The following is a 27,901-nucleotide window of genomic DNA, read 5'->3' on the forward strand; positions in this document are numbered from 1 at the left end:
CTCGTTAGTGGCTACCTGGTCTAACAATGCGGAAATGAGCTGAAGTCCAACGATGTCCTTGCATGCTTCACGATTGTTTTTGAGGATTTAACACACATTTGTATCGTAATAATATTACCAGGTAAGACTGACGTTTAATAGTTTAATTTCTTAACTCGGGACTTTTGTCCTGCTGGTACATAATATTAATCACGCACGTAAAATATTGAAATACAGTATTATTTGACCTACTTTAAGTGGTAAATATTCAATTAAAAAAAAAAAAATACATAGGAGAGACTGGCGCAATGTGAGACATTTTTATATTCGCTCTCCTCCAAACAAGCTTGACCAACAAACCAGTAGAGTTTAGACGTATAACACCATTTACTATTTACCATTTACCATTAATTCAGGATGTTTTCTAGCAATGGAAATGATCAGAATGTACACAGGATGAATAATATTGAAAATATAACTAGTTTTAAAATAGTTGTTTGTGTCTTACTTTGCCCCAAAGTGCAAACTGAACCAGACTGAGAACTAAAAGGGTAAAGTGAACCACTGAGGGGTAAACTGATTCAGCATCTTAATATGGCAAACAAGGGCGTAGGTTTGGTTCCAACATTGGTAGGGACGATACAGTATAACAGCATAACCTGCATGTAAACTTTTTGCTGGGTACGGGACATTAATAAGACCAAACAGATTGGGTGAACAGGGGTCAGGGCTACATTTCTCACTAATATGAACCTAATTAATTGATAGGCTAAATGATCAATGCAAACTAAACCTGTATTGACTCATACTAACTTTCATATGTATTGGTTCAGGTGATACACCGTTCAGATTCAACCCTTTTTTTTTTTTTTTTTTTTTAACTACTTAAACTTTTTGGAAAACTTCCAAAATAAATGTCTGGATTTTATTAACAAATTTAAATTGAATTATTGAACATAAATTATATTAACATATGCAATTAATATACACTTATTAATAATCTCTTAACCAGGAATGCAAAAAATAAACATTTGTCTTAAGACCATTCAACATCGTCAGCCTAAATAAAGAAATTAAATATATCTGAAAAATCTTCGTAGTCAGAGACTAACAAAAATAAATAAAAATGGAGCCTTCCTTCAGGTAAAACACTACTGCTTTTGTCCACAAGCACGCTAAACTCAACAACAATGAAAACTCCTTTGGGCTGCTTTAAGACCACATAAATAAAATGGAAATGAAAATTGGGGAGAAGGGTGTAAACCATGGTCCACTAAATTTCTCACAGTTTAACGTTACCAGTAGAAAACACATACAGGAGGACACTTCTCTCTAAGCAGCTTCCTACTCAAGTTTTGCAGGTTAGCAAATTCACAGTTTTAACTGATGTAGGTTGGACTTTGTCAGGGAAGCTCAAGTTTGAACTCCGAGACTAGTGTTACCTAGATAGCTAGATTAGAGAAATAAATATGACCACAACCATGGATTGATTTTCTTCGAAGGTTTAGTACAAGAGCTCTTGGGTACGGACACGGAATAATGCACAAAGTGCCTCTCCGCATGTGGCCAAAAGAGAGATACAGGACATGCCTCTGTTTGTGGGTTGACACCATAGAAACGAAATCGAAAGTTAGTAAAAACATCTCAAGTTACAGAAAAACATCTCTCATAGTGGAAAACAACCCCAAGCTACAACCTTGAATCAGCAGCTGTGGCCAGGAAGAAGTTTGACAAGCCACAGTTGCTATATTGTATTCATTCAGGGCATATTGGAAACAACAGGAAAATGACAGTCCATATTTGGGATATTGACTCCGTCTACAATCGTCAAGGGTATGAGAAGGCCCACTCAAAAAGATTACAACAGATTGTTCTAACAAGGATACTCTATGCTATAATGTTCTCATGCAAGCATAACCAAAGCATTCAACATATAATATATAATGTTTGTGTTTTAAGCATGAATAAATTCTCTCACAGACTTTTAGTTGCAAAATTATTGATGTGTTCCCCACCTCCACTTCATTGAAGTCTTTTTGCATAACTTACAGTGGCTGCTGCTGCTGGCCGGGACAAAAAACAAACTTCTAAAAAAACTTGTAATATCCTTCCTCTTCGAAGGGGGTGGAGGAGGCAGCATGTTGTCGACATGTGGTATTTCTGTCGGTGCTGTGAGTGCTTGTGTTTGTGTGTGTGTGGTCAGTAAGTCAAGTCGTTTGAGGGGAATAAAATGGACTGGCACAGTCTGCAAGTGAAAAGGGATAAATGGAAGTCTGAGCATAATGAAAAAAAATACTTTATAATGGTATGGTTAATTCTATCTTTACAAAGTATGGGAAGACAATCGAAATTACCTATATAACTGAAGTAAATATATAATGCAAATAAGGTTGCTTAAAAGTTTGTGTGGACAATTTGAGCGTCCTGAAAAGTTGCTAGTGTTATGTCGCTACCATCCCTATGCAAACATACGCCCTTGATCACAAATCATAATAGCAAATGTTGTGAGAATTAGGATTCGAACAGGTACAGTGGTATGAAAAAGTATCTGAACTTTTTAGAATTTCTCACATTTCTGCATAAAATCACCATCAAATGTAATTTGATCTTTGTCAAAATCACACAGATGTAAAAACAGCGTCTGCTTTAACTAAAACCACCCAAACATTTATAGGTTCGCACCTCCCGAACGAAATTTTATGACACCTAAATTGGACATATGTCATTTCCCTTCCCCGACTTTGGAGAATGTAAACAAACCAAGAGGCGTGACAGCTAGCCGACATGCTAACCTGAACCGAGTGATGTTTCAAAGTCTTCGAAGCAGAAAATCACACATAACTAGCCCGGATTATTTGACTCGTTCCCCGGAGCAGGGCGGCTGCAGTTGTTGTGCAGCTAATGTGCATGAGGAGAGATTTTTATATGCCTATCAATGATCAAACGTAAGTAGTCCTTTATTTAAAGAAAATTTGTAGTGTTTACTTTGTAATCGCTGTATTCGTATTTGACATAATACAAAACAAGATGTTTACTCACTTCCTCGTAAGTCCAATGGTCCCACAGTAGTAGGGCTTGTTTTGGCCAATAACCACAGTGAATGGGAACCTTTTGAAACTCCAAAAAGGCGCACACGCCTTTCCCTCATAAAGCAAGATTCTTCTGCAGCCGTTTGGATGGCGTGATGCGAAAAATAAACGTATTAATCTGCAAAATCAGCTGAATCCTTAGTCCTCATACACAACAGTACGGCTGTTTAGTGAAGAGGATGCCTTCACCCGTACACGTCACAGCGCCCTCCCCCTCAATGCAAGACCGAAGCCGGAAGTCACTCATTTTCAGGGCGCGGAATTAAAAAAACTAAATAAATATAGCGATCGCTTCCACACACATCCAAGCGGTCCATATCATTCAGGAGCATAAAATATTATGAAATAAACATGCTTTTTCGTGTCACATGCACTTTAAATGATACAAAATGCTAACGTTTTTTTTTTCTAAATACACTCCTAAACTAAATAAAAACATGCACAAACACATTAGCTCAAACAAAAATATACCTAATGTTGGTCTTAACAGGGAGCAGCTGGTTTCAGCCATGTTAGTTGAGTTAAGGCAGATTCACTTTTGCCCCAAGATGGCAGTGTATCCACCCAAATCAATAAAAAATGCAAAGAAACCATGATAACACCACTCTAATTAAACGAATACTCGACGCAGCAAAATTTGATTTGAAGCTTTTTTCAAATCGAATTAGTCAAGTTAATCAATTAATCGTTGCAGCACTAAACACAGGCTAAAGGTACCATCATCACATGGTTTTATATGTTGTTAGTTTATCAAGTTGTGTGATAAAATATTTTTCAAGCTAAATCAATTTGCTTTGGCACAACAGCTGATTAAGTTAACAGATGAAAAATGTACTTTTACATGCAAAAAAAATACATTTTTGTGTCTTCTTCATGGACGAGGTCAATTGGTAGGGGCTTGAAAACATGATGGTTGCATGATCACAAATGTGCTCCCTCACTTAGATACAGGGGGTGTCTCACATTACCCAATGCCTCACATTACTCCAGTCTCCCCTGGTTAAAAATACATAAAAATAGATTCATGTGTACTTGGAATGGTGAGTTGTCTCATCTCGTACATATGCTTTTTTGTAACTGTAGGCTTAATCTTGTTCCTTCTTATCAAATTAAATAATTATATGTTTAACATAATGCACATTTAGCTCAGCAACAGTGTGCTTGAATATTAAAAAAAAAACGAAAAAATGTGGTTATACAAATAATGGTTCAATCAAACTGTACCACCACTAGAGGGTACTCACTAACCTAAATAATGTTGTCTTCTTACATATTGTAGTTCCAGCATGCCCCTCCATAAATACCCTCCTAAAATCTGGAACACCACAAAACTAAAAGAGGGCATCTATGCCCGCCTACCCAAGCATTACCTTAAATCCCTGGAGCTGAAGGAGCCCACGCCGGTCCACTGGAGGCCCCTGGGGGTCAAATACCGACGCAATCCTAAGACGGGCGAGAAGGAACGAGTGCAGGACGTCCCGATCCCCATCTACTATCCACTCGAGTCGCAGAATGGCCTTTGGGGAGGAGAGGGCTGGATATCGGGCTACAGATATGCCAACAATGATAAAGTGAGCGCGAGAAGAAGGTTTTTTTTTGTTTGTTTTTTTTTTTCCCTCTGTTAACAATATCGTCTTTGTAGATGTCCAACCGTCTGACAAAGACGTGGAAGCCGCAGCTGTTCAAGAGAGAACTTTACAGCGAGATCCTTGACCACAAGTTCACCATCACAGTCACATCTCGCACGATGGATCTCATCGACGCCGCCTTCGGTTTTGACTTCTACATTCTCAAAGTACACTTCGTCCTAGACCACTACCGTACTCGCCGCCATTGACGGTGATAGACGTTCAACAGGGCTGCAACAAATGATTATTTTGATAATCGACTAATCAGGGATTAGTTTGACGATTGATCAGTTCATACATAAATCACATTATTTATTGTTTATATTACAGAAATCAGGGAATATTGTTTGTACTACCGTAATTTTTGGACTATAAGCAGCTACTTTTTTCCCTCATTATAAATCCTGCGGTTTATAGTCCAGTGCGGCTTATTTGTTGATTTATTTGGGTTAATAGGTATTACGTTATTTGACAGCGCCGTCATAAGACTGCCATAAGACCGTCATAATTGTGAGATGACACTATCATGGGCATTAAGGAATCCTTATAACAGATGTCATTAAGTATCATCAGGCAAATTCTGTCACTAACACTCCATTTATGTCCAGCTCGGGTCTTTTACTCCTATTTAAAAGTGAGATCAATTGGCGGATGACACAAAATGACATCTGTTATGAGTATTCTTTAATGCTCATGGCAGTGTCATCTCATAATTATTATGGTCTTATGACAAATTTATGACCCCATTGTCAAATAATGTGTTACCAGATACCCGAGCTAGCAATTATAGAAACAACTGGAAGAGTAACTGAAGAAATAATTTGCACAGAAGATGAATTTTGATTATTTACATTTGTAGCGCTGCAATGCATGCTAGGAGGCATGTTGGATGACAACAGTGTTGGCTGCAGAGGCTGACTGTCTTCCCCAAGGGAGCAGTGATAGCCAAATGAAGCTTCTTGAAGCAATGAATGGTGGCTCATTTGGTCTTATGACAGTTTTACGATGCCGCTGTCAAATAAAGTGTTGCCGGTTAATATCTTTTGGTGTAAATATCCCATAATACAGTGAGGCCAGCTGCGGTTTATAGTCCGGTCTGGCTTATCTATGAACAAATGCCGTTTTCGTGTCAAATTTGGTGGGTGGCTGCTTAAAGTCAGGTGCACCTTTAGTCCGAAAATTACAGTACTTTTTGTATTGATTTTGCCTAATTTATTAAAAATTTGAATTAAAAAAAAAAAAGGAAAAAAAAAAGAAAGAAAATTGAAAAAGGGGTGAGTGAGTGAGTGTCTTTAAAAGAAAAGTTTACAAAAATTATCAGTTTACTTTTTGTTAATTTAAAAATTGTAAGGAAATTTATAAATATATAAAAATAGAATAATTTCTATATAAATAAACTCTTAATCCTTTTAAATTTATATCACAGAAATCAGTATTTACTCTGTTTTGGTATTAACATTTCTTAATAAAAAGTAATTAGAAATAAGATAAAGAATATTTCCACTTGTTTAATTATTTGAAAATTTATATATGAGATCGGTTTACCGTTTTTTCCAATATAAAATTGATATTTATAAATATGGCTTTGCTGTTTTTCTTTTTATATTTAATAAAAGTATATAAAAATATATATATTAAAAGTAGAAAAAGAACAATTATTGAATTATAACATTATGTATTGATAACAGTTATTATATATATATATATATATATATGTATATATATACAGTGCCTTGCAAAAGTATTCGGCCCCCTTGAACCTTGCAACCTTTCGCCACATTTCAGGCTTCAAACATAAAGATATAAAATTTTAATTTTTTGTCAAGAATCAACAACAAGTGGGACACAATCGTGAAGTGGAACAAAATTTATTGGATAATTTAAACTTTTTTAACAAATAAAAAACTGAAAAGTGGGGCGTGCAATATTATTCGGCCCCCTTGCGTTAATACTTTGTAGCGCCACCTTTTGCTCTAATTACAGCTGCAAGTCGCTTGGGGTATGTTTCTATCAGTTTTGCACATCGAGAGACTGACATTCTTGCCCATTCTTCCTTCCAAAACAGCTCGAGCTCAGTGAGGTTGGATGGAGAGTGTTTGTGAACAGCAGTCTTCAGCTCTTTCCACAGATTCTCGATTGGATTCAGGTCTGGACTTTGACTTGGCCATTCTAACACCTGGATACGTTTATTTTTGAACCATTCCATTGTAGATTTGGCTTTATGTTTTGGATCATTGTCCTGTTGGAAGATAAATCTCCGTCCCAGTCTCAGGTCTTGTGGAGATACCAACAGGTTTTCTTCCAGAATGTTCATGTATTTGGCTGCATCCATCTTCCCGTCAATTTTAACCACCTTCCCTGTCCCTGCTGAAGAAAAGCAGGCCCAAACCATGATGCTGCCACCACCATGTTTGACAGTGGGGATGGTGTGTTCAGGGTGATGAGCTGTGTTGCTTTTACGCCAAGCATATCGTTTTGCATTGTGGCAATCTGACCAGAGCACCTTCTTCCACATGTTTGGTGTGTCTCCCAGGTGGCTTGTGGCAAACTTTAAATGAGACTTTTTATGGATATCTTTGAGAAATGGCTTTCTTCTTGCCACTCTTCCATAAAGGCCAGATTTGTGCAGTGTACGACTGATTGTTGTCCTATGGACAGACTCTCCCACCTCAGCTGTAGATCTCTGCAGTTCATCCAGAGTGATCATGGGCCTCTTGGCTGCATCTCTGATCAGTTTTCTCCTTGTTTGAGAAGAAAGTTTGGAAGGACGGCCGGGTCTTTGTAGATTTGCAGTGGTCTGATGCTCCTTCCATTTCAATATGATGGCTTGCACAGTGCTCCTTGAGATGTTTAAAGCTTGGGAAATCTTTTTGTATCCAAATCCGGCTTTAAACTTCTCCACAACAGTATCTCGGACCTGCCTGGTGTGTTCCTTGGTTTTCATAATGCTCTCTGCACTTTAAACAGAACCCTGAGACTATCACAGAGCAGGTGCATTTATACGGAGACTTGATTACACACAGGTGGATTCTATTTATCATCATCGGTCATTTAGGACAACATTGGATCATTCAGAGATCCTCACTGAACTTCTGGAGTGAGTTTGCTGCAGTGAAAGTAAAGGGGCCGAATAATATTGCACGCCCCACTTTTCAGTTTTTTATTTGTTAAAAAAGTTTAAATTATCCAATAAATGTTGTTCCACTTCACGATTGTGTCCCACTTGTTGTTGATTCTTGACAAAAAAATTAAATTTCATATCTTTATGTTTGAAGCCTGAAATGTGGCGAAAGGTTGCAAGATTCAAGGGGGCCGAATACTTTTGCAAGGCACTGTATATATATATATATATATATATATATATATATATATATATATATATATATATATATATATATATATATTAGGGCTGTCAAACGATTAAAATTTTTAATCGAGTTAATTACAGCTTAAAAATTCATTAATCGTAATTAATCGCAATTAATCGCAATTTAAACCATCTATAAAATATGCCATATTTTTCTATAAATTATATATATATTCTGTAATATAAATTGTTGGAATGGAAAGATAAGACACAAGATGGATATATACATTCAACATACGGTACATAAGGACTGTAGTGGGCATTTCACTCTACTGTCATTTAAATCTGTCCATGCTGTCCTCATTCCGAAGCGTCTACTTTTTCCAAAGCTAGACAGCTAGTGAACGACGCCTTAATAATCAGACTTCTTCCTTTTTCATCTGATTTATAAATAAAATGGCCTCAAACCATCGTTCTCTTTAGACTGTCGTAAAACTACAAAAAAAAAAGTACACAAGCATTGCATTAGCAACAACGTTAGCTTAGCACGCTATACAGGTTCACTAAACATTAAAAAAAAAAGCGTCTCATACAAAAAATATAACATTTCGCTTACTAACATAATATGTACATTCTTTACAACAACCATACTTACGGACAAATCTTGTCCAAGGATCATATAAGCACAACATTACAACGCAGGCATCAGCCCGAGATGTCGTGCAGCCATATTGAACTGGCAAGAAAACGATAAACCATGTCGCAAAGCGACCACAAGAGTTCGCTGTTAGACAGCACAAAAAGCCTTGCTGTAAAACTTACCAAAAGGCAGAATACTGTCTGAGCGGGACATGTGCGTTAATTGCGTCAAATATTTTAACATGATTAATTTAAAAAAATTATTACCGCGCGTTAACGCCATAATTTTGACAGCCGTAACATATATATATATATATATTACATTATATGATACGGTAATATTATTATTAACTTATTCAAAGTTTAAAAAGATGAAATTATTTCCTTTTCTGATTTTTCATTAGAAAACTAAAACATTTTTTTTTAAATTAACAGAAAAGCACACATTTTTCCTAGCGTTTTAATAAATACGTGAATCTTAAAATTAATAAACATTTTGTGTCTTAGCCAAGAGAATAATTACTACTAATTCCGATCGCTACCACCACTCCCAGTCCAAGTGGATCGGACGTCTACCCCTGTCAGTGGCAGCGGTTAAAAAAAGAAAAGTATTTGTACAATTCTGAGGTTAATATTGTCTAAACGATTCATCTTGAATTGTTCATTAGACACCGAAAGAAGATCTAAACTCCAAACTGGGCATGGACCTGAAGAGGGCCATGTTACTGCGTCTGGCTCGCAGAGACACGCAGTTGTATCCGGATGACGCCGCTAAGAGAGACGAGGTGTACGCCAAATACAAGGTACGAAGCAGCGCCAGTTTTCGGCGGCCACGAATTAATTTGGTGTATTGCAGCGGTTCGAGATTCCTGAAGATGAGGCCGAGTGGGTGGGCCTGACTCTGGAAGAAGCCGTGGAGAAGCAAAGGCAGTTGGAGCACAAGGTGAGACATAACGTAGAGCTGCGTACTTAACTCATTGGCTGCCATTGACGATGATACATGTCCAATCATGTGGTTACTTTCATACTTGCTCTGAATTTAAAGGGCAGCTGAAGAGCTTTTCGGATTTCGGTGTAATTTTACGAATATAAACTTTGGACGAGTTTGTCAAAACAACCATGTCATTTTTAACGCGTAACTGCGGAGCTTAGCAGCAGCAACAATATCAATGTTATTTCCACCGAAAGTATCCATTCAGGATCGCTCTTTCGTGATGTTAATGATGGCTAGGGCTCCCAGGAAAGATTATCTACAATTAATCCCTACACGTTTGAACCTGAGGCGTCAGATGACGACGATTTACTCGGCACAGCAGACGTTGGTGATTATGCCTGTTGGCAGCTCGACACTTCACAAAAGGAGAGTGGTAGGCCTACAGTGGGGCAAATAAGTATTTAGTCAACCACTAGTTGTGCAAGTTCTCCCAGTTGAAAATATTAGAGAGGCCTGTAATTGTCAACATGGGTAAACCTCAACCATGAGAGACAGAATGTGGAAAAAAAAAAAACAGAAAATCACATTGTTTGATTTTCAAAGAATTTATTTGCAAATCATGGTGGAAAATAAGTATTTGGTCAATACCAAAAGTTCATCTCAATACTTTGTTATGTACCCTTTGTTGTTGGCCAAACGTTTTCTGTAACTCTTCACAAGCTTTTCACACACTAATGCTGGTATTTTGGCCCATTCCTCCATGCAGATCTCCTCTAGAGCAGTGATGTTTTGGGGCTGTCGTTGGGGAACACAGACTTTCAACTCCCTCCACAGATTTTTTATGGGGTTGAGATCTGGAATCCCAATAAAGGCTTTCTATTCTTTTTTTGTGTTATCGATATTGAGTTGAAAATTTTAGTATTGCAACACTGACAACAGTAGTAATTATTTTCTTTTGCAAAAACGGCTGTTTACAATTTTTTTGTAGTTGCATTTTACCTTTCAGTTTTAAAAAAAAGGTAAAATAGCTTTTTTATTGTTTTGTTTTTCATATTTCAAAGAAGAGAAACAGTAATGTTTTTAAATTGTACGCATATTAGAGAAGTTCCAAAAAATCGATTATTACTTACATCGCGATTCGACACGTGACGATTCAATTACGATTCATAAAGGTTCAAAAACGAATTTTTTCCCTCATAACTTTATGGCAGCTGCTCGTAGCAGAACGAAATTCAAGACACATCTGTCACCGGGCACCGTTAACGGGGGCGCGCACGTTATAATGGAGGCTGCTGGTTACTGAGAGAGAGAGATCTACTCCTTTTTAAAAGACTGGAAAATAAATTTGTGTATGAGTGAGGCAGGACGGAAGTGCAACCCGGTAGTCGCGCTTTTGTGCGCCAGTTATTTTTTTAGAGCAAGAGTGGAAGAAAGATAGTTCGTCCTTGTCATTTAGATGTCCAACAGTAGTTTTAAGGCATTTCAATTGAAAAATGTCCTGAGTGTGTTGCTAAGACCCGTGTGTATCTAAAAGAGGTGAGTACACGAACCCTCTTGTACTGTTTAGCCTTTATTGTTGTTGTTTTTGAGATGTTAATAGTTAGCGCCGAGCGCTAAGCTAATGAGCTAATTCGCTAACGTGTATTTCATAGGCAGAATGTGTAAAACCACAATTAAGTACCGCGGTAACACTACAAACATGCGAAATAGTACAGAATTCTGTGAAAACAAAGTATATTGGTTAAAAGAAGTCTTATTTCTGAAGAACCTTTGTTTCCAGAAAATGTGGAATTCATTCCACTTTTATTGTATTGTTCAGAGAAATAAGTACTCCCTTTAAAATGGTTAATGTTTTTGCACTTTCTTGTAAAAAATAAATAAAAAAGCAGCTTAAGGGCAGCTTTTTGTTTTATGGGCATGTTTCCATCGTTCCTGTTGAATCATTAGGATATTTTGAATAAATAATGGACATAAATTTGTTTGGCCACTGTATTAAGTAGTAATTTATGATGCATCGTTAATCGTGATAACGGCAATCATCGTCAATACCGCGATCATCGTTTGATAATCCGCTCGTAGCACCCTGAATCGTAATCGAATCGTGGGGTGCCTTAGATGGCGATTCGATTTCCTGACTGTCTCAGGAAATTAGAATATTGTGTATTCTAATTTCCTGAGATAGTCCTGTATATATACACAGGACTGTCTCAAAAAATTAGAATATTGTGTATTCTAATTTCCTGAGACAGTCCAGTACATATGAAGGAGGGGGGCAGTATATATTTTCAGATTTTTGTATTCGTTGATGTTAAAGTAACACTTGGTAACTTTTCAGTTTTGGTCGATTTTAACCGGTAGACAAAAGTGGTAGTGTTTTGCCTTAAGGAAGATTGCGTTTCCCATGAGGGCCAGAGCACACCCGCATGGTGTTGTAAAATCATGATTGTCGCCTGCAGATGGATTAAACAACATTTCTGTTTCCAGCGGCTATGTAAAGGATGAAAAGTAATAATGTAATGAATCCAGTTGTGGCTAAACAATGGCATATGACAGTTAGCAACCGTGTGGCTAACCGGTCCACCTCACCTTAACTCGTCAGCGCTGACGAGTTCCAATGTTTATTTTTTATATCCTGCTAGCCTCCCTTTTTTCCCCTCTTCTTACAAAACTTTTTGTCTCATTTGTTGTCCTGCCATCCTTGCAGAATTCGCGCGAAAGCGTTAGCGTCCGTCTTTATTGTGAATGGAGAAAGGGTGAAGTTAGGTATGCCGTAAAGCAGTCACCACATTTGTATATTTTTTTTGTGTGGCAGGGTTCCTGCCACCCTCCTCAAAGTTAATTAGTGCAAGTGAAAGCGATACAGACCCCCTAAAGATATAAAAGAGATGTCATTCAACTAGTTGTCAGTCAACGTATCACAAATGTTATGAAAATATTTTATAAAGGTTGAAAAGTTACCTTTTTTTTTTTTTTAATGATTATCTTTGTAATTAATTGTAATGAAGACATTTCATCTGCTTTTTTGTTTGTTTTTAGCAGCCTTAACTACTTCAATTTGACCAAAAAATGCACAGCCTCCAAACCTATTGCTAGATTTAATACGCATTTTATCCATAGGCGGAGTTTGACTTTTGGGGCTGGGGGGGCACAATATGTTGATGACCCCAAAACGCAGTGTCAGCAATAAAATTAACTTACAAGAATATTTAAAATAAATTGACAATGAGCGTTTTTTGTTTCCCATCATTCTTGAGGGGAATTCAAAATCAGGCTGCTTAGGCAAAACTTTTCGCAAAGATCGTCATCCATTGAATTTGGTACGCCTACCGGTGTCGTGCCAATGTAGTTACCCCATCAAAAATTGTATCCCCTGGGCGGAGCTACATGGAGGTAGATTTGTGTCTTTATTATTCAATCAAAAAAAAGTTGCTTCAATAAAAAAATAAAAAATAAAAAAAAAAGTTGCTTTTCAATCAAAATAAATATTTTCACCCAAAAAAAAAGTCGCTTCAATCAAAAAAAAAAAAAAAAGTGTTTGAATGTAAAAATAAATTTGGAACTCAGAAAATGCATGTGAAAGCTTTTTTTTTTTTTTTTTTTTTTTTTTGGGTTGCAGCAACTTTTTAATTGAAGTAATGTTGATTTGTGTTTGGGCCACATTTTGGCTAGGACATTTTTCTCTTTATCATTCAATTAAAAAATAAGTTGCCTCAAAAAAATATATAGATTTTCAAAAAGAAAAATCACTTCAATCAAAAAACGAAAAATTTCAATCATAAAATAAGTTTGTGAATGCGAAAAAATATTTAAGATTGAAAAATTTGTATTTGAACACTTGTTTTCTTTGATTGAAGCAATCCTTTTTGTGTTTGGGCCATCTTATGATTAGGACATGTGTCTAAGTCATTCTATCCCCCAAAAAGTTGCTTCAATCAAAAAAATATATATTTTCATTCAAGGAAAAAAAATATTTATTAAATATTTTTTTCTCTAGTATATATATGGCGGAAAACACTGAAGTTCCGCTCTGAGACCCCCAATTTAGCCAACTTTCAAAATTGTCCGATATGCGGGTGTGATACATCATTGGAAAGCTTAAAACCTCAATTTTCTCGGGGAAGAAAAATTTTGAACAGGAGGGCATTTAAAAAAAAAAAAAAAAAAAAGAATGTTTTTTAAACAGCAAAACCCTATCTGGAGGTGAGAGCACGCGAGAACAGAATTACAGACGCCCTGACTTTTACGAGATATTATCGCGTACTTACCATGTTTCGATCCAAAAACTCCATGTCGCATGTATCACTGAGTGTCAAGACACAGCTGTAAATGGCCACAGCTGGATTTTTGGGGTATTTTATGGGTGAAACACGATAATATAACAAGGGTCGCGATGGAGAAATCGCAGACATCAATGAGTGGTGGAGATGTTCTTTTTCATATATTTACCCTTTTAAACGTTTTTTTTTTTTTTTTTTCAACTTTTTTTTGTTTGGATCGATTATTTATCATCTAACATATCGGAGAAAATGCAACAGTAACAAAACAAATACAATTAAGTAAAGATGTGATCGGGTCCGATCACGTCATTTTTAAAGTATCGGAATCGGCAAAAAAATATCGGACACGCCTTTTTTTAATATATATATATTTTTTTTTTTATTAAATCCTTTTCAAATTGTATTTAAAGTTACAGACGAAATGTCTTACACTCATCCAGAGTCTTTAGTTTTGGCTTAAAGTAGGGCTATCAAATTTATCGCGTTAATGGCGGTAATTAATTTTTTAAAAATTAATCACGTTAAAATATTTAACGCAATTAACGCATGCGCTGCACGACCCACTCACGCATTGTCGCGTTCAATCTATAATGGCGCTGTTTTACCTATATATAGAGCTAAAAGGCAGCGTAAAATGAGTAGAAATAATTTTGGCAGCCTTTGGAGCCTTTTTTTAATTGGCTAAAGCCTTACAATCCCTCTCTCAACAATTAGAAATATCGTGGGAGGCAATGTTGGGTCGAAAGGTAGTACTTGTTTTTTTTCTTAACACCCTATGTTGTTTCCCAACGCAGAGAAGATATATCAATTGGTGCCACTACACACAGTCATGGTTGCACTTCCCATCGTGCATTTGGGCAGAACAGTTAAATGGCTACAGTATCATTTACTGAAAGCTCAACAAATACACTAGATGGCAGCATTTAGTCACAATATACAAAGTCACATTTATCCTTTAAGAATTACAAGTCTTTCTATCCGTGGATTCCTCTCACAGAAAGAATGTTAATAATGTAAATGCCATCTTGAGGATTTATTGTCATAATATACATTCAACATACAGTACTTATGTACTGTATGTTGAATGTATATATTCGTCCGAGTTTTATTCATTTTTTTCTTAATGCATTGGCGAAATGTATACGATCATGAGAAATTATCGGGAATTGAATCGGGAGCAAAAAAAAAGCAATCGGATCGGGAAATATCGGGATCGGCAGATACTCAAACTAAAATGATCGGGATCGGATCGGGAGCAAAAAAACATGAACGGAACAACCCTACAATTAAGCAATAGTTATGAGGTAGATATCCGTGACTTTGTTACAGACGCCATTTTTTTCATTGTGACATATTTTGTTTAAAAGTTTAAAAAATGTGAGTGAATAATTTTTCAAAGTCGTTTTTTTAAAAAAACGAAATATGAGACATCAATTAATGATTCTATGCTAAAAACGACAGACATTTGAATAATAAATATAATTAATTACCTTCGTTTTATGGCTGGGTTGAAACAAAAGCGGTTGTGCGACGTCTGTAAACGGGGGTTTTCAGGGTAAAATGGACAAATTAATAATAGTTCGGGGGCTTAATGCGCCATGAATCTGCTATGGCAGCATATAGACATATTGTTCTATAGAACACAACAGTTCTTTTGGCTTAAAATACTGCAGTTTCTTTTAAAGAGCATACGACAGGAGAAAAAAAGTCTTAAATGGCATTATTATGTGAATTACAATCATATTTTGAGACGATTCGACTATATACAACAATTTAGCAAAGTGCAGATGACGAGAAATTAGTCTTTTAATCTGCCGATTAGCCACACCTACCATTATAGGGCTTTAGCGTCCCCAACAGGTGGATGACGTCAGCGGTAGACTGTGCTCATCGGTTTTACTATTCAGCCCATTGAGGGGGAGTTATTCAGAACGAGGAAAACGCGACGAAGATAGCCGCAAAATGTCATTGTTTCAGTCTCTCTACTACATTATTTTTACAGGATATTCTTTTTATCCAAGTATTTTTCCCCAATAGCCATATAAATGGCTTGAGAAGGACCAGTCAGCCCGTCGAGGGGGAACTATTCACAACGAGGAAAACGCGACGGAGAGAGCTGCAAAATATCATTGTTTCTGTCTCTTTACTTCAATATTTTTACAGGATATTCTTTTTATCCAAGTATTTTCCCCAATTGCTAAATAAATGGCATGGTCATGACAAATAACAGTCTTGTGCTAAATGGAATATGAAATAACAAAAATGCATTTATTCAGGACGACATGGCAAAATTTCTCCATAATGGTCAAAACTGTCGACTTCACCTTTACTGTCGCACCTCCCGAACGATATTTTATGACACTTAAATCGGACATATGTCATTTCCCTTCCCTGGCTTGGGAGAATGTAAAGAAACCAAAAGGCGTGACAGCTAGCCGACATGCTAACCCTAACAGAGTGATATTTCAAAGTCTTCGAAGCGGAAAATCACACATAACGAGCCTGGATTTATTGACATGACGACTGGGTTGTCGATTGTCTTCGCGGATCGGCAAACTGCCCGGCGGAGAGCAATTTACAGTTCGTTCCCCGGAGGAGGGTGGCTGCAGTTGTTGTGCAGCTAACGTGCTGCTAATATGCGTGAGTAGAGCTTTTTACATGCCTATCAATGATCAAACGTAAGTAGTCCTTTATTTAAAGAAAGTTTGTAGTGTTTACTTTGTAGTCGCTGTATTCGTATTTGACATAATACAAAACAAGATGTTTACTCACTTCCTCGTAGGTCCAATGGTCCCACAGTAAATATCCATGGTGAATGGGAACCTTTTGAAACTCCAAAAAGGCGCATACGCCTCTCCCTCATACAGAATGATTTTTCTGCAGCCGTTTGGCTGGCGTGATGCGAAAAATAAACGTATTAATCCGCAAAATCAGCTGAATCCTTCGTCCTCATACACAACAGTACGCTGTATAGTGAAGAGGACGTCTTCTACCGTACACGTCACAGCGCCCTCCTCCTCAATGCAAGACCGAAGCCGGAAGTCACTCATTTTCCTGGCGCGGGATTCAAAAAACTAAATAAATATAGCGATCACTTCCACACAGATCCAAGCGGTCCATATCATTCAGGAGCATAAAATACCGCGTGTATTTTGAAATAAACATGCTTTTTCGTGTCACAGGCACTTTAAAGAGGAGTGCAAGAGCAGAAACTGCTTTTTCAGTCTTGTCTGTGTTTTAAGGAGTGCAAGAGCAGAAACTGCTTTTTCAGTCTTGTCTGTGTTTTCCGCCATATATTTTTTAAAAATTCTATGCAAAGCAACTTCCTGTCCAAGGTGCTCGAAAAATAATTTCGACCCATTATAAAAATGTTTTTTTGTTCATTTCATTCATTTTTTGTTGCAGTTTTATTGCTTTACAACTTTTATATCTCTCTAGGAAAGTTAATTACATGCAATGACACTTTTTTGGCCACCAAACCCACCCCCCCAAACTCCGCTTACGATTTGATCTATGTTTGTGTCAGGAGCCCGAGCCATTGTTCAAGGCGTGTGTGGAAAACCTACTGGAGGAGCTTCACATCCAAAAATTGTCCGAGCCTCATCTCAGCGAGACCAAATGAAGAGCGATAAGTTTGTCAAGCCTCCACATGTGTGTGACAGGAAACACCACCCAACACTTACTCTCATTTTTTTCTTTGTTAGAAAAGCTAACAATAGTGTAAATACAACCAATTTAGCATCTTGTATAAAAGTTAGGGGAAACTCACACTTGTCTGTTTTAACTGAAAATGAAAGCTGAAGTCAGTTTGCCATGTAAAGCGCTTCCGGTAAGTTAGGGTATCACATTTTGACGGGAAGTCCCAGCTGTGTGTGGGGACTCCCTTGGGTGTTGGAAACCCTGCCGCTGTAACTACACACATACACCACCGCGCACCTGCTGTCTTTATTTAAACGTACTCATAAAACAGTTGAATTTGTTGCGTTCTTTTTCAGAATTAAGGTTTTGAATAGGAGTGGGAACCTCTTGGTACCTCATGATACGATTTGCGATATATGATGATATGGCGATACAAAGATTATCAATACATTGGTCAGGAAATCATTCTTCATTCAATCATAAAGAGAAAAACAAGCTTCTGCTGTGAATTGGAATGAGTTTATCACTAGTAGACGTCCAATCCATTTGAACTGGGAGGGTGAACATTCGTTCATTCGCTGCCATCCCTCCCACTTCAAATGGATTGAACATCTACGGCTGTCAGTGGCAGCCAATGCCAGGCAATGAGGTCATTTTGGGCCATTTAAGGTCATTTACCTGTTGATGTTCAGTTACTTACTGTTGAATTTGGGGTATTTTATGGGTCACTTCCTGTTTATTTTGAGTTACATAACAGGAAATGACCTGGGAATCACCCAAATGAATAGGCAGTGACTCAAACTCAACAGAAAATGACCTGTAAATGCCCCAAAATGAACAGCAAGTGACCTGTAAATGCCCTGAACAGAATGAACGTTCGTTCTCAGTCTAAACGGATTGGGCGTCGAGCCCCATAGATGCAGCCTGAGGGCCCAAATACACCAGATGCATGATCGTTGCGGTTCCGGTCCGGTTCAGTGTTGACTGCGTGCCACGCAGTACATCAAAAACAGGCAAATCATACCGGGTGCGCACGGCTGCGGTCCGCCAACTCCGTTCCCTCGTGAGCGCTCGCGTGAACGCGCGCTATAATGTGCCATTTAAAACAACGAAAAACACACGGAGTCTATACTCATCAAAGCAGAGAGAGAGCACATTTTTTCTTAATTTGCATATTGATATTTTAGTTATGTCTGTCTATTAATTCCAGATTGACTGCATCATGTTGAGATCAGGGCTCCGTGTGTGGGGGGCCCTATTATGCCCTTGGTTGTGTCGGTGGGTTTATGTCTTTGTGCACATTTAAAATTTATGGCACATAACATCTTATAGACCCTATCCACGTGACGTCACAACTCCGCCCTCCTGACTGGTGCCGCCCAATTGTCCGTCAACACATCGTGTTTACCTGTTACGGCTACGTACATTCCTCCTATTTACGCCGTGTTTTTCTGCTCGTTAACATTAATAATCAAAATGGTGAAGGCGTGTGTGGCGGTTGGTTGCAATACCAGAGAAGATAGACGGAGAGACTTGAAGTTCTACCGGATTCCGAGAGACCCGGAGAGGAGAGAGCGAGATGGGCTGCTGCAATTCGACGAGAAAACTGGGCTCCAAACGATTACCACAGATTATGTAGTAGTCATTTTATATCTGGTAAGATGCATTTAATATATATTTAGAGGGTTTTGGGCTGACAACCACAATTAAGATCATTGCTAGGCTAATCGCAGACAACATACACGTATGCATGTAGTGAGAGTGCTATCGCTAAACCATATAAACATTAAAAGCCCTAGCTCCATTGACAAATGACATGAAATACATTAGACTTGACAGTGGATGTTAGCAAGAACAAAAGATTTTGAATTGAAAATTTCATAACTCACCTTTCCAAGCACAAGATAGATTCCTGCCGAATTTTTGTGGACGAGGACCTGTTTCACCCAACCAGCAATGAAGTATTTATAAGCCTCCAAGCTCTTTAAGTTTTTCAAACTTTCGTGAGAATAGGCTGATTTTGTGTGGACAACATAGTTGTAAATATCAGGGTAGCTAGCAGATGTCAGGCAAATACGGCGAAGACAGCGGGTCGAAAAACATCGATTTAGGCATCAAACATGGATCTGGCGAATGGATAAACTGAAGCTTTTCCACATAACGCCTTTTATGCAACGCATCCAGTGAGTTTACGGCATCCGAAAGCACCGGGTCTTCCATGGAATGCATTATAAATTGCTCGATCAATTAAGACCATTGATAATACAGACACAAAATGACGGACAAGGGGGCGGAACAATACAGCGATCACGTGATTTTGTGACGTCGGTGGGTAGGGTCTATAGAGGTGTTATAAACAACTGTTAGATATTCTGTAATATGTATAAAATGGATAGCGAATTATATACTTCACGAACTAAAAAACAGTGTACTTGGAATTGGTGTTTCAACACTGCAGATTCCTGTGCCCAGCGCAAACTGTTGGTTTTTCAATGAAAAGTCAAGTAAAATGTAGGAAAGAAAGAGAAACGTCTTGAATAGACCACCAGGTCGAAACTTGTGGGTGTCTCTTTATTCTCTTTCGTACTTTTCCCCCTCGACTCTGTATACAAACCGACATTGTGTGTGCGCCGGGCACGAGAATTTCCGCAGTGGAGCCACTTTCAGATACACTGCTTTTTTTTTTTTCCCGCTCGAAGTTGTCAGCACGTCGTGTGTTTGATATCATTTCCAGAAAAACACACATAATAGGACACCTTGCAGCTTCCCTTTTAATGCTGTCCTTATAATAACTATCTGCTGCATCGTATATCACTTTGTGACTTTCCACCTCCATGATGAAACGTTCTTCGTCCATGTTTGCTGGTGTTTAAACCGTGAATAAGCAACTGGGCTGTTACGTCCAGGCCCAGCTCCGTCCATTTTGTCGGATGCGTGCCTGGCAAAAATAGAAAATAGCCTGCCGGAGATAGTGCGCGGGCAATCCGAAGCACTGACGCAGCCGGTATACGTTGAACAATAGGATATAATAGGAACGGATTGGCTCCGGCGCTGTTTTTTTTTACCTGAGTCGGACCGGAACCGCAATGATCGTAGATTTTGGTTGCTACTTGTTGGTTCCTTTTTATTTTTTTTATACATTGACACCTTTCTAAAACGATATCTCGATTCTTGGCAGGAGCATATCGATAACCTTTTGGGATACAAAGTATCACGATATATCACCATTTCGATATTTTGTCACAGCCCTAGTTTTGAAAGACATTACTTGAACAAATTCTCGGAAGATTTTTGGCATGTTTTATTGCCTTTCGTCACTGCTTTTACATGGGAATGTTGAACAAGTAAATGGGATTTAAGATCTCTTTGGAATTTTTTCAGTGCCATTGACGCTAATGGACGTCTATCACAGTCAATGGCGGCCAACACATTAACAACAATTCAGTTTTCAGTCTCAAGTACACATTAGACACATGCATGACAAATGTATGGACTTAACAAGGATACATAGAAAAATATTTAGTAATGCTGAGCCTACCCGAGGCCTTTGGAATGAAATTAGCATTTCAACCTATATAAAGGAAACCAAGAATGAGACTATTTCAAAAACAAAGCCCCTTTGATTAACACTGAACAATGTTCTATATTGCTACATCGAACGAAATGAAAAGCGACAATGAGCTTGTTATTGGTGAACAAATTACTCCCTGGATTACTGTAATTAGAAGTAACAAGTGCAAAAAGTTGGGTAAATTTGTCTTCTTCCCTCCAGTCAGTTTACAACTACGTGAATGTAACCCACAGTTAGCTGTCAAGAAATGAAAAGAATTTACTGCTTCATTTACTACTAAACTATTGTTAACTACTTTTATCTGACAAGAAATGAAAAGTGAGGCAGTCCAGACTAATTCCTGGATTAATAAAAAAAACATTGGGGGAAGTTAAAACAACTTTTAGCATGGTCTAGCAAAAACAAGTCCACACTATTTATCATTAATGGAATGTTTCATATTGTGACCTGATAGGAAATTAAAGTGACATGGTCCGGACTATTTCCTGGATTAATTGAAAGGAATTGGGGGGGGAAAAACTAATATGGCCTAGCAAAAACAAGTCCACACTATTTACCAGAGAATGATGTTATATACTGTTACCTGATAGGAAATGAAAGTTAGATGGTCCAGACTATTTCCTGGATTAATTGAAAGGAACTTGTGCAAATTATCGGGGAAAATTAAAAAAATTTTTTTTAAAGAACTACGAGCACGGCCCAGCAAAAACAATTAATTACTACCAAGTGAATGCAACCTTGGTGGAGTTGGCCCCCCTTCAGACACAAATTTTATAATATATATACATATATTTTAAAATTGTATACTCGTTTGTGCTGGATTTATGCTGTTAAAAGTTTCATTTCTGCTATTGGTGAACAAATTACTGCCTGGATTACTGAAATTAAAAGTAACAAGTGCAAAAATTGGGTAAATTTGTCTTCTTCCCTCCACAGTTTACAACTGTGTAGCCCACAGTTAGCTGACAAGAAATGAAAAGAATTTACTGCTTCATTTACTACTAAACTATTGTTAACTACTTTTATCTGACAAGAAATGAAAAGTGAGGCAGTCCAGACTAATTCCTGGATTACTTAAAAAAAAAAAAAAACAGAAAAGTTGGGGGAAGTTAAAACAATTTTTAGCATGGCCTAGCAAAAACCAGTCCACACTATTTACCATTAATGGAATGTTTCATATCGTTACCTGATAAATAGGAAATGAGACTGAGATGGTCCAGACTATTTCCTGGAATAATTGAAAGGAACTTGAGGGAAAAAACAACAACTTTTAACCTGGCCTAGCAAAAACAAGTCCACACTATTTACCACTAAGAGAATGATGTTACATATTGTTACCTGATAGGAAATGAAAGTGAGATGGTCCAGACTATTTCCTGGATTAATTGAAAGGAAGTTGTGCAAATTATTGGGGGAAAATTAAAAATAAAAAAAACTACGAGCATGGCCCAGCAAAAACAATTATTAATTACTACCAAGTGAATGCAACCTTGATGGAGTTGGCCCCCCTTCAGACACAATTTTTTTTATAATATATATACATATATTTTTAAATTGTGTCATTGTTTGTGCTGGATTTGTGCTGTTAAGTTTCATTCCTGCTATCGTTTTTCAGATAATTTACAATGCTTTTATAGGTCAATCTGAGGTCAACTAACCCCCCCACCCCCACTTTGATGTAAACCTGCTAATGGAACTGCAATGTTTCATTTGTGCCAGATGTGGGGGATGCGTAATGTTATCACTACAAATTAAATGTAGAAGTAATATCAACAAAAACGTTGCTGCACAAACGAAAGGATTTGACACCAGTTTTAGCTGGTTTAAATCAAATATGGAGGGGCTGGTTGACATCAGATTGACCTATAAAAGAAAAACGATAGCAGCACAAATGATTGACGTAATTTTTATATTAATGTGTGTCTGATGGGGGGCCAACATCACAGAGGTGTGAAACCAATCTACTGTTACCTAACAGGAAATGAACAGTGAGGCGGTGCCGACTATTTTCCGGCGTCGCACCCTCATAGGTCATCTTCGATCTTGACGTGGACCGAATCGGACGGGCCGGCCTGCGGCTCGGTTTGCATGTTCCAGTTCTCGTTGACTAGCATGTTGAAGCGCAAATCTTCGTAGCGGGAGAAGTCCTGGGTGTACGGGCCTAAGTTCTGGTTGGCGCCCCCAAAGCTGGCCTGACCGGCATCAGGCACAACCGCGGCAGGGTCGGAGAACATGTCCATCAGCCCGGGCATCTCCAGCAGCTGGCTGAGGAGGTCCATCTCCTCGCTGTCAATGGGGATGTCCGTGGGCTCGGCGTAGACAATTTCGCCAAGAGGGGCGAGCCCCGGTTGGGTTGAGCGTGGCGACGTCATGTCGTGGGGGAAGTGGAAGGCCTGTTCCGGTGCAGCCGCTGCAAGGTCAGCTGCTGGGAAAGACCAACAACGATTAAAACAGCTTCCTTTTAACACAGATACTACAATGCTAACCTGTCACGTTGGTATTTTCTTGGAAGTTCATGTGCGACTTAATCTTTCTCTTGCGCTTGACCTCATACGGATCTGACGGAAAATTCACAGAAAACACTCGAATGCGTACAGGAATCAAAATTCATATTTGCAACTGGGTCATTCCAGAGATGAAAGACATTTTCGCTTCTAAATTCTTGAAGTAGAGACTTGACAATACAGTGATGAATCACATTACTTTGTATCCCAATAGGTTATCGATATGCAAGAATCGAGATATCGGTTTTTAAAAGATGTCATTGCTTAGTTAAGGAAACCAACAGGTTGCTACCCAAAATTTTGTTTAACTAGTAGGTCGCCTTTGTTGTTGACGACGCAATGCACTCTGGGCGGTGAAGTCACTGAGCAGCATGTACTTCCACAGTGTCACTCGTTAGCTACATAAACATTTCGTTGGTTCTGCCCTTCCAAATTGAACCTGAGCAGAAAAGTGATGAGCATGACAGCACTGTCGATACTTCATAAAACAAGTAGCAAAAGCATTTAAAAGAAGGTCTCCAGCGGGATTTGAGTCCCCTGTTCCTGTGCGACAGACGAGCACGTAGACCACAGGACTACACTTCCGCGTGACGTTAAAGTAATTATTTTCCTTATAAAGCAATCACAACCAATATGCGTTGTCTGTCTGTGCGGCAAAACCTTAAAGGGAAACGCAACTGAAAAAGTGTGGCTGGCGTGACCACGGAATTAGAAAACAAAAACATAGGGATTTCGTGAAAGGGTTTATTGAACACAAAAAACGCACGATCACAAAAAGGGAGACACAATAAGGGTCCGTGACAGGAGGTCAGGATCCATTAAAAAAAAAAAAAAAAAACCTGAGGGACAACCGCGGTGACAGGCAAACAAACGGAAGAAAAAAAAACAAGGCAATGATGCAACTAGCAACGAAGGGATATACTGTCAAATGGCAGCAAGTCAATATTTCGGCAAGTCGCCTAGGATCGGTTTAAAGACACTGCTGATGAGCTGGAATTGGATGTAAGTACGACATTGAGAACTCATCCCGCATCTCTGGAACAAAACAATCTGACCAGCAGCGGAATGTGAAAAAAATCATGCCAGTTGTCATAATAGTTTCACTTGCTAGCTAGCTAGCACAACTATTCTCCCAGCCCAGCTTAATCACATCATCACCCCCAGCGTGCATTGCGCGCGTAAAACATGGCGCCCTCCGTAGGTCAAAACATTTACTAAATATTAGATTTTTAAATCAATGGCAATAATATACTGTATATGTTTCTAATAACATATTTTAGGAAAGGAATTGTGGCTTATTTGAGCCTACAAGTCTTTAATTATGAGGTTCCCTTTAAATACTATGAAAAACAAAAACAACTCTGACAAAAACCTTTCCCGTTTTTCGTGGTTTCCTTGGAATTCCTTTACAAGGTTTTCTGGTTTTTAAGGTTTTTAAGGTTTTTTTTTTTTTTTTTTTAGGTTTTGGCTCATTTTTGAGTCAGTTACTTGTTAATTTATTGGCTGCCATTGACGGCACTAGACATCCAATTCATTTTGAGGGTGAATGAACATTTGTTCATATATTAATTAGCTCATCTTATGGATAAATGGTCAAGTTTTCATAATTTGATTAAGTTGATATGTACAATATTTGGTCTAATCACAGTACAGTAATACCTCGACATACGGCATCTGATGTAAAATTTGACTCGTCATTTGTCCCGACTTATGACGGCACGCTCATAATACGACAATTTATGACAGCATCGCAATTTCATTGTTTTCCCTCAAGCTGGACGCACAATGGATTTTCATGTGAGAGAAATCAACACGGGTCCCAAAAAGGTTAGTGCAGGTGGTGAAAAAAGGAAAAAGGTGACGCTTACCATTGAAATTAAGAAGGAAATGATAGAAAAATATGAGCGTGGTGTGAGTGAACTGGCTCAACGATATGGTCTCCTCAGACCTCCGTTAGCACGTCTCTATGAGTTAAGGTTACAATAAAAACGCTTTTTTATGTACGATTTATTATTACGGTACCATTATTATTATTATAATTGTAATATTGTCACCAAGGAAGTTGCCAGCTTTGATGGATTTTTAATCATTTTTTTCCAGAACTTGTGCAGCACAACACGGCTACTGTCCGCCATAGCCGACGCTGAAAACAACATGAAAATTCAAAGTAAAAACTTCCCATTCTTCCACACCTCACTCTCTCGTCAGTCACACAGTGCGTTCAGGAACAGCATGCAAAACACAACCGCCACATTGGAACCCGATTCGGATTTGTATTTATATTTTATTTGTTTTTCTATGTGTAACTGCTATTTGTAATGGTAGCAGCGATTTTTATCAAGGACTCAGTATAGGTTTCTAGGCTGTGGAACGAATTAATTGAATTATAATGAAGTTGGAAGAAGTTGATTTCAACCACCATTGACTCACGCTAGCTTAGCCACTCAGGAGCCCTGAAACTAACAAATAACTGACAAACTGCATGGAATTTGTTGAAATCAACTCCACCGACTAATTAAATCACCGCTAACTCGAAAATTAAGCCTAATGTCAAAATATTCTGAACTTCGGCTTAGCGTTTAGGGTTAACAGCAGTGCCAATGTAAAACAATGCAAATTGACTGCAGAATAATCCACAACACACAAATGAATGGCGTACCGCACGCATGCTATTTTTAGACCGTGACGTCGCATCGTAAAGCGGAAGTAAAGCCGAAGTGGGACATTATAGACCCGCCCTCGCATAGAAACAACGTAATTTGTGCTACTTTTTGCCGGTAATCTTTCAAAAAGGAACATGCCGATCACGCATTGCTTTTTGGAACTTGTAGAAACGACTCTAGACATTACAACACATGAAGGATGTTTTCTTCATACGTTTCCGGAAACCAAAAACTCGGGAGGAAAAAATGTGAAGACCGAATCAATTTGCGCGGACTTTAACACCAGCTCGGTGAATCTATTCACATTTCATATGCAGTAAACATTTTGTTGGGTTGGCATGGTCTTTCGGAGGACAAAGAGGTAAGTCATTTTTTTGTTTTTAACTTATTTTTTTAGTGTAACGTTGTGCCGTACTGCTTCTGTCTAACAATGAATGACCTGAAAAGAGTTACAATGGTCTCTGACTGCCACAGTTACCGTTTCTGTTATATATATAACAACTTTAGTGAGGGGGAAGTGTAAATAAATTATAGAATTAAGATTTGTTATCAATGAAAAAAATTTAAAATGTTCGTTGGCTGTCACTGAGCAGCATTTGCGATCGCTACACGAAGCTAACTAAATTACCCCCAAAAACGGTCAGAGACGTAGGACAACCAGAGGATATATAAGAAAGACAGGGCTGATGGTAAAGGATAGCTTGTTGAAACAGGAGAATGTCATTGTCAGTCGCGTCGATAAAAAAGCTAAGGCTATGCTTTTGTCGGCTCGTTTTTTTCGTCTTTTTCAGCCACCCACACTCAAGCCATCTCTTTAACTGAACATTTTTATGTTCTTCCACAACTTTGCCAGTGAATTTGGCACCAGGCACATAATTTTCGAAGAGAATTGGTAGGTTTAGCTCTGTAAACATCTCCTTCGTACACAATTTCCAATCATTTCCTATTAGGGACAAACGGTGACTTGTCCCTACTTAGCAACAGTAGCTAATGTCATGAATATTAATGAACGGAAGCGACGTATTGCTTGCGGTACGCCATTGCGCAGTGCAATAAACACAAAGGTGGGGGCAGGCGCGAATGCGTGCCCACAACCTGGAAGTACGCCGTACACACACGCGGTCAATTTGCCGGCAAATAAGCACTTTACACTCAATCGGACTTACAACACATTCCAAAGATGCTAAACAAACCTCACGGCATAAATGTGCAACACAAATATGATGTAAGCAATACTCGCCGACTTGGAGCGATGACTACCCTCTGTTACAACGGCAAAGCTATGAAACGGCCGCGTATGTAGCGGCTCCAACCTATCGCTGGAACCCCCCCGAGTGAAGGAAAAATACATTCATTCATGAATGCACGCTGAGCAACAGTCCCTCGCACATCTCAACACGTGGCTGCACTCAGATCGAACGTGCACCCGCGTTCCTCACGCCTTTCTCAGTCCAAAAAAAACACTTAGTGCATGTGGCTCGAGACCAAAACCGGAAGTAACAATGAGCAGTTACCATGGAAACGAACGCGTGGGGGGAACCTTTCTAACATTTTCTATTAAAAATGCTTTTCGTACATAACTGCAATATTCTTCAATCTACATACATTATGAGGCAATAACAAAACAGTAACGCTCAGACACTAAGGAAACTAACTTTAATCAGATTACTG

At 38.4% G+C, this 27,901-nt stretch overlaps 2 protein-coding genes across 4 annotated transcripts in view; one reads left to right on the plus strand and one right to left on the minus strand.

The window, feature by feature from the left end:
* Window positions 1-27,665, plus strand: mrpl28 (mitochondrial ribosomal protein L28). Its single transcript, XM_057838545.1, has 6 exons — window positions 1-121; window positions 4,348-4,639; window positions 4,711-4,863; window positions 9,311-9,445; window positions 9,499-9,585; window positions 17,380-27,665. Exons 2-6 carry the CDS (start codon window positions 4,355-4,357, stop codon window positions 17,473-17,475), a joined length of 756 nt encoding a protein of 251 aa, XP_057694528.1. The 5' UTR covers window positions 1-121; window positions 4,348-4,354; the 3' UTR covers window positions 17,476-27,665.
* Window positions 20,635-27,901, minus strand: part of relb (v-rel avian reticuloendotheliosis viral oncogene homolog B) — a 40,274-nt gene continuing 33,007 nt past the window's right edge. The window contains exons 9-10 of one of the 3 annotated variants that reach the window (XM_057838543.1): window positions 23,550-23,621; window positions 20,635-23,488 (exon numbers count right to left, since the gene is read on the minus strand). In XM_057838543.1, coding sequence (XP_057694526.1) covers window positions 23,088-23,488; window positions 23,550-23,621 — 473 coding nt within the window. In that variant the 3' untranslated portion in view covers window positions 20,635-23,087. The remainder of the gene's footprint in view (window positions 23,489-23,549; window positions 23,622-27,901) is intronic. The other 2 variants (XM_057838541.1, XM_057838542.1) reach the window with 2 other exon arrangements.

The sequence above is a fragment of the Corythoichthys intestinalis genome, chromosome 6 (assembly GCF_030265065.1).
Source record: "Corythoichthys intestinalis isolate RoL2023-P3 chromosome 6, ASM3026506v1, whole genome shotgun sequence".
In the NCBI taxonomy this organism is placed as follows: Eukaryota; Metazoa; Chordata; class Actinopteri; order Syngnathiformes; family Syngnathidae; genus Corythoichthys; species Corythoichthys intestinalis.

Bases quoted from the DNA above. Each gene is read 5' to 3' on its own strand.
- mrpl28 (XM_057838545.1), top strand. From the start codon at position 4,355: ATGCCCCTCCATAAATACCCTCCTAAAATCTGGAACACCACAAAACTA. The intron at 4,864-9,310 runs GTACACTTCGTC...ATTGTTCATTAG, and splicing joins TTGACTTCTACATTCTCAAA to ACACCGAAAGAAGATCTAAA. The intron at 9,446-9,498 runs GTACGAAGCAGC...GGTGTATTGCAG, and splicing joins AGGTGTACGCCAAATACAAG to CGGTTCGAGATTCCTGAAGA.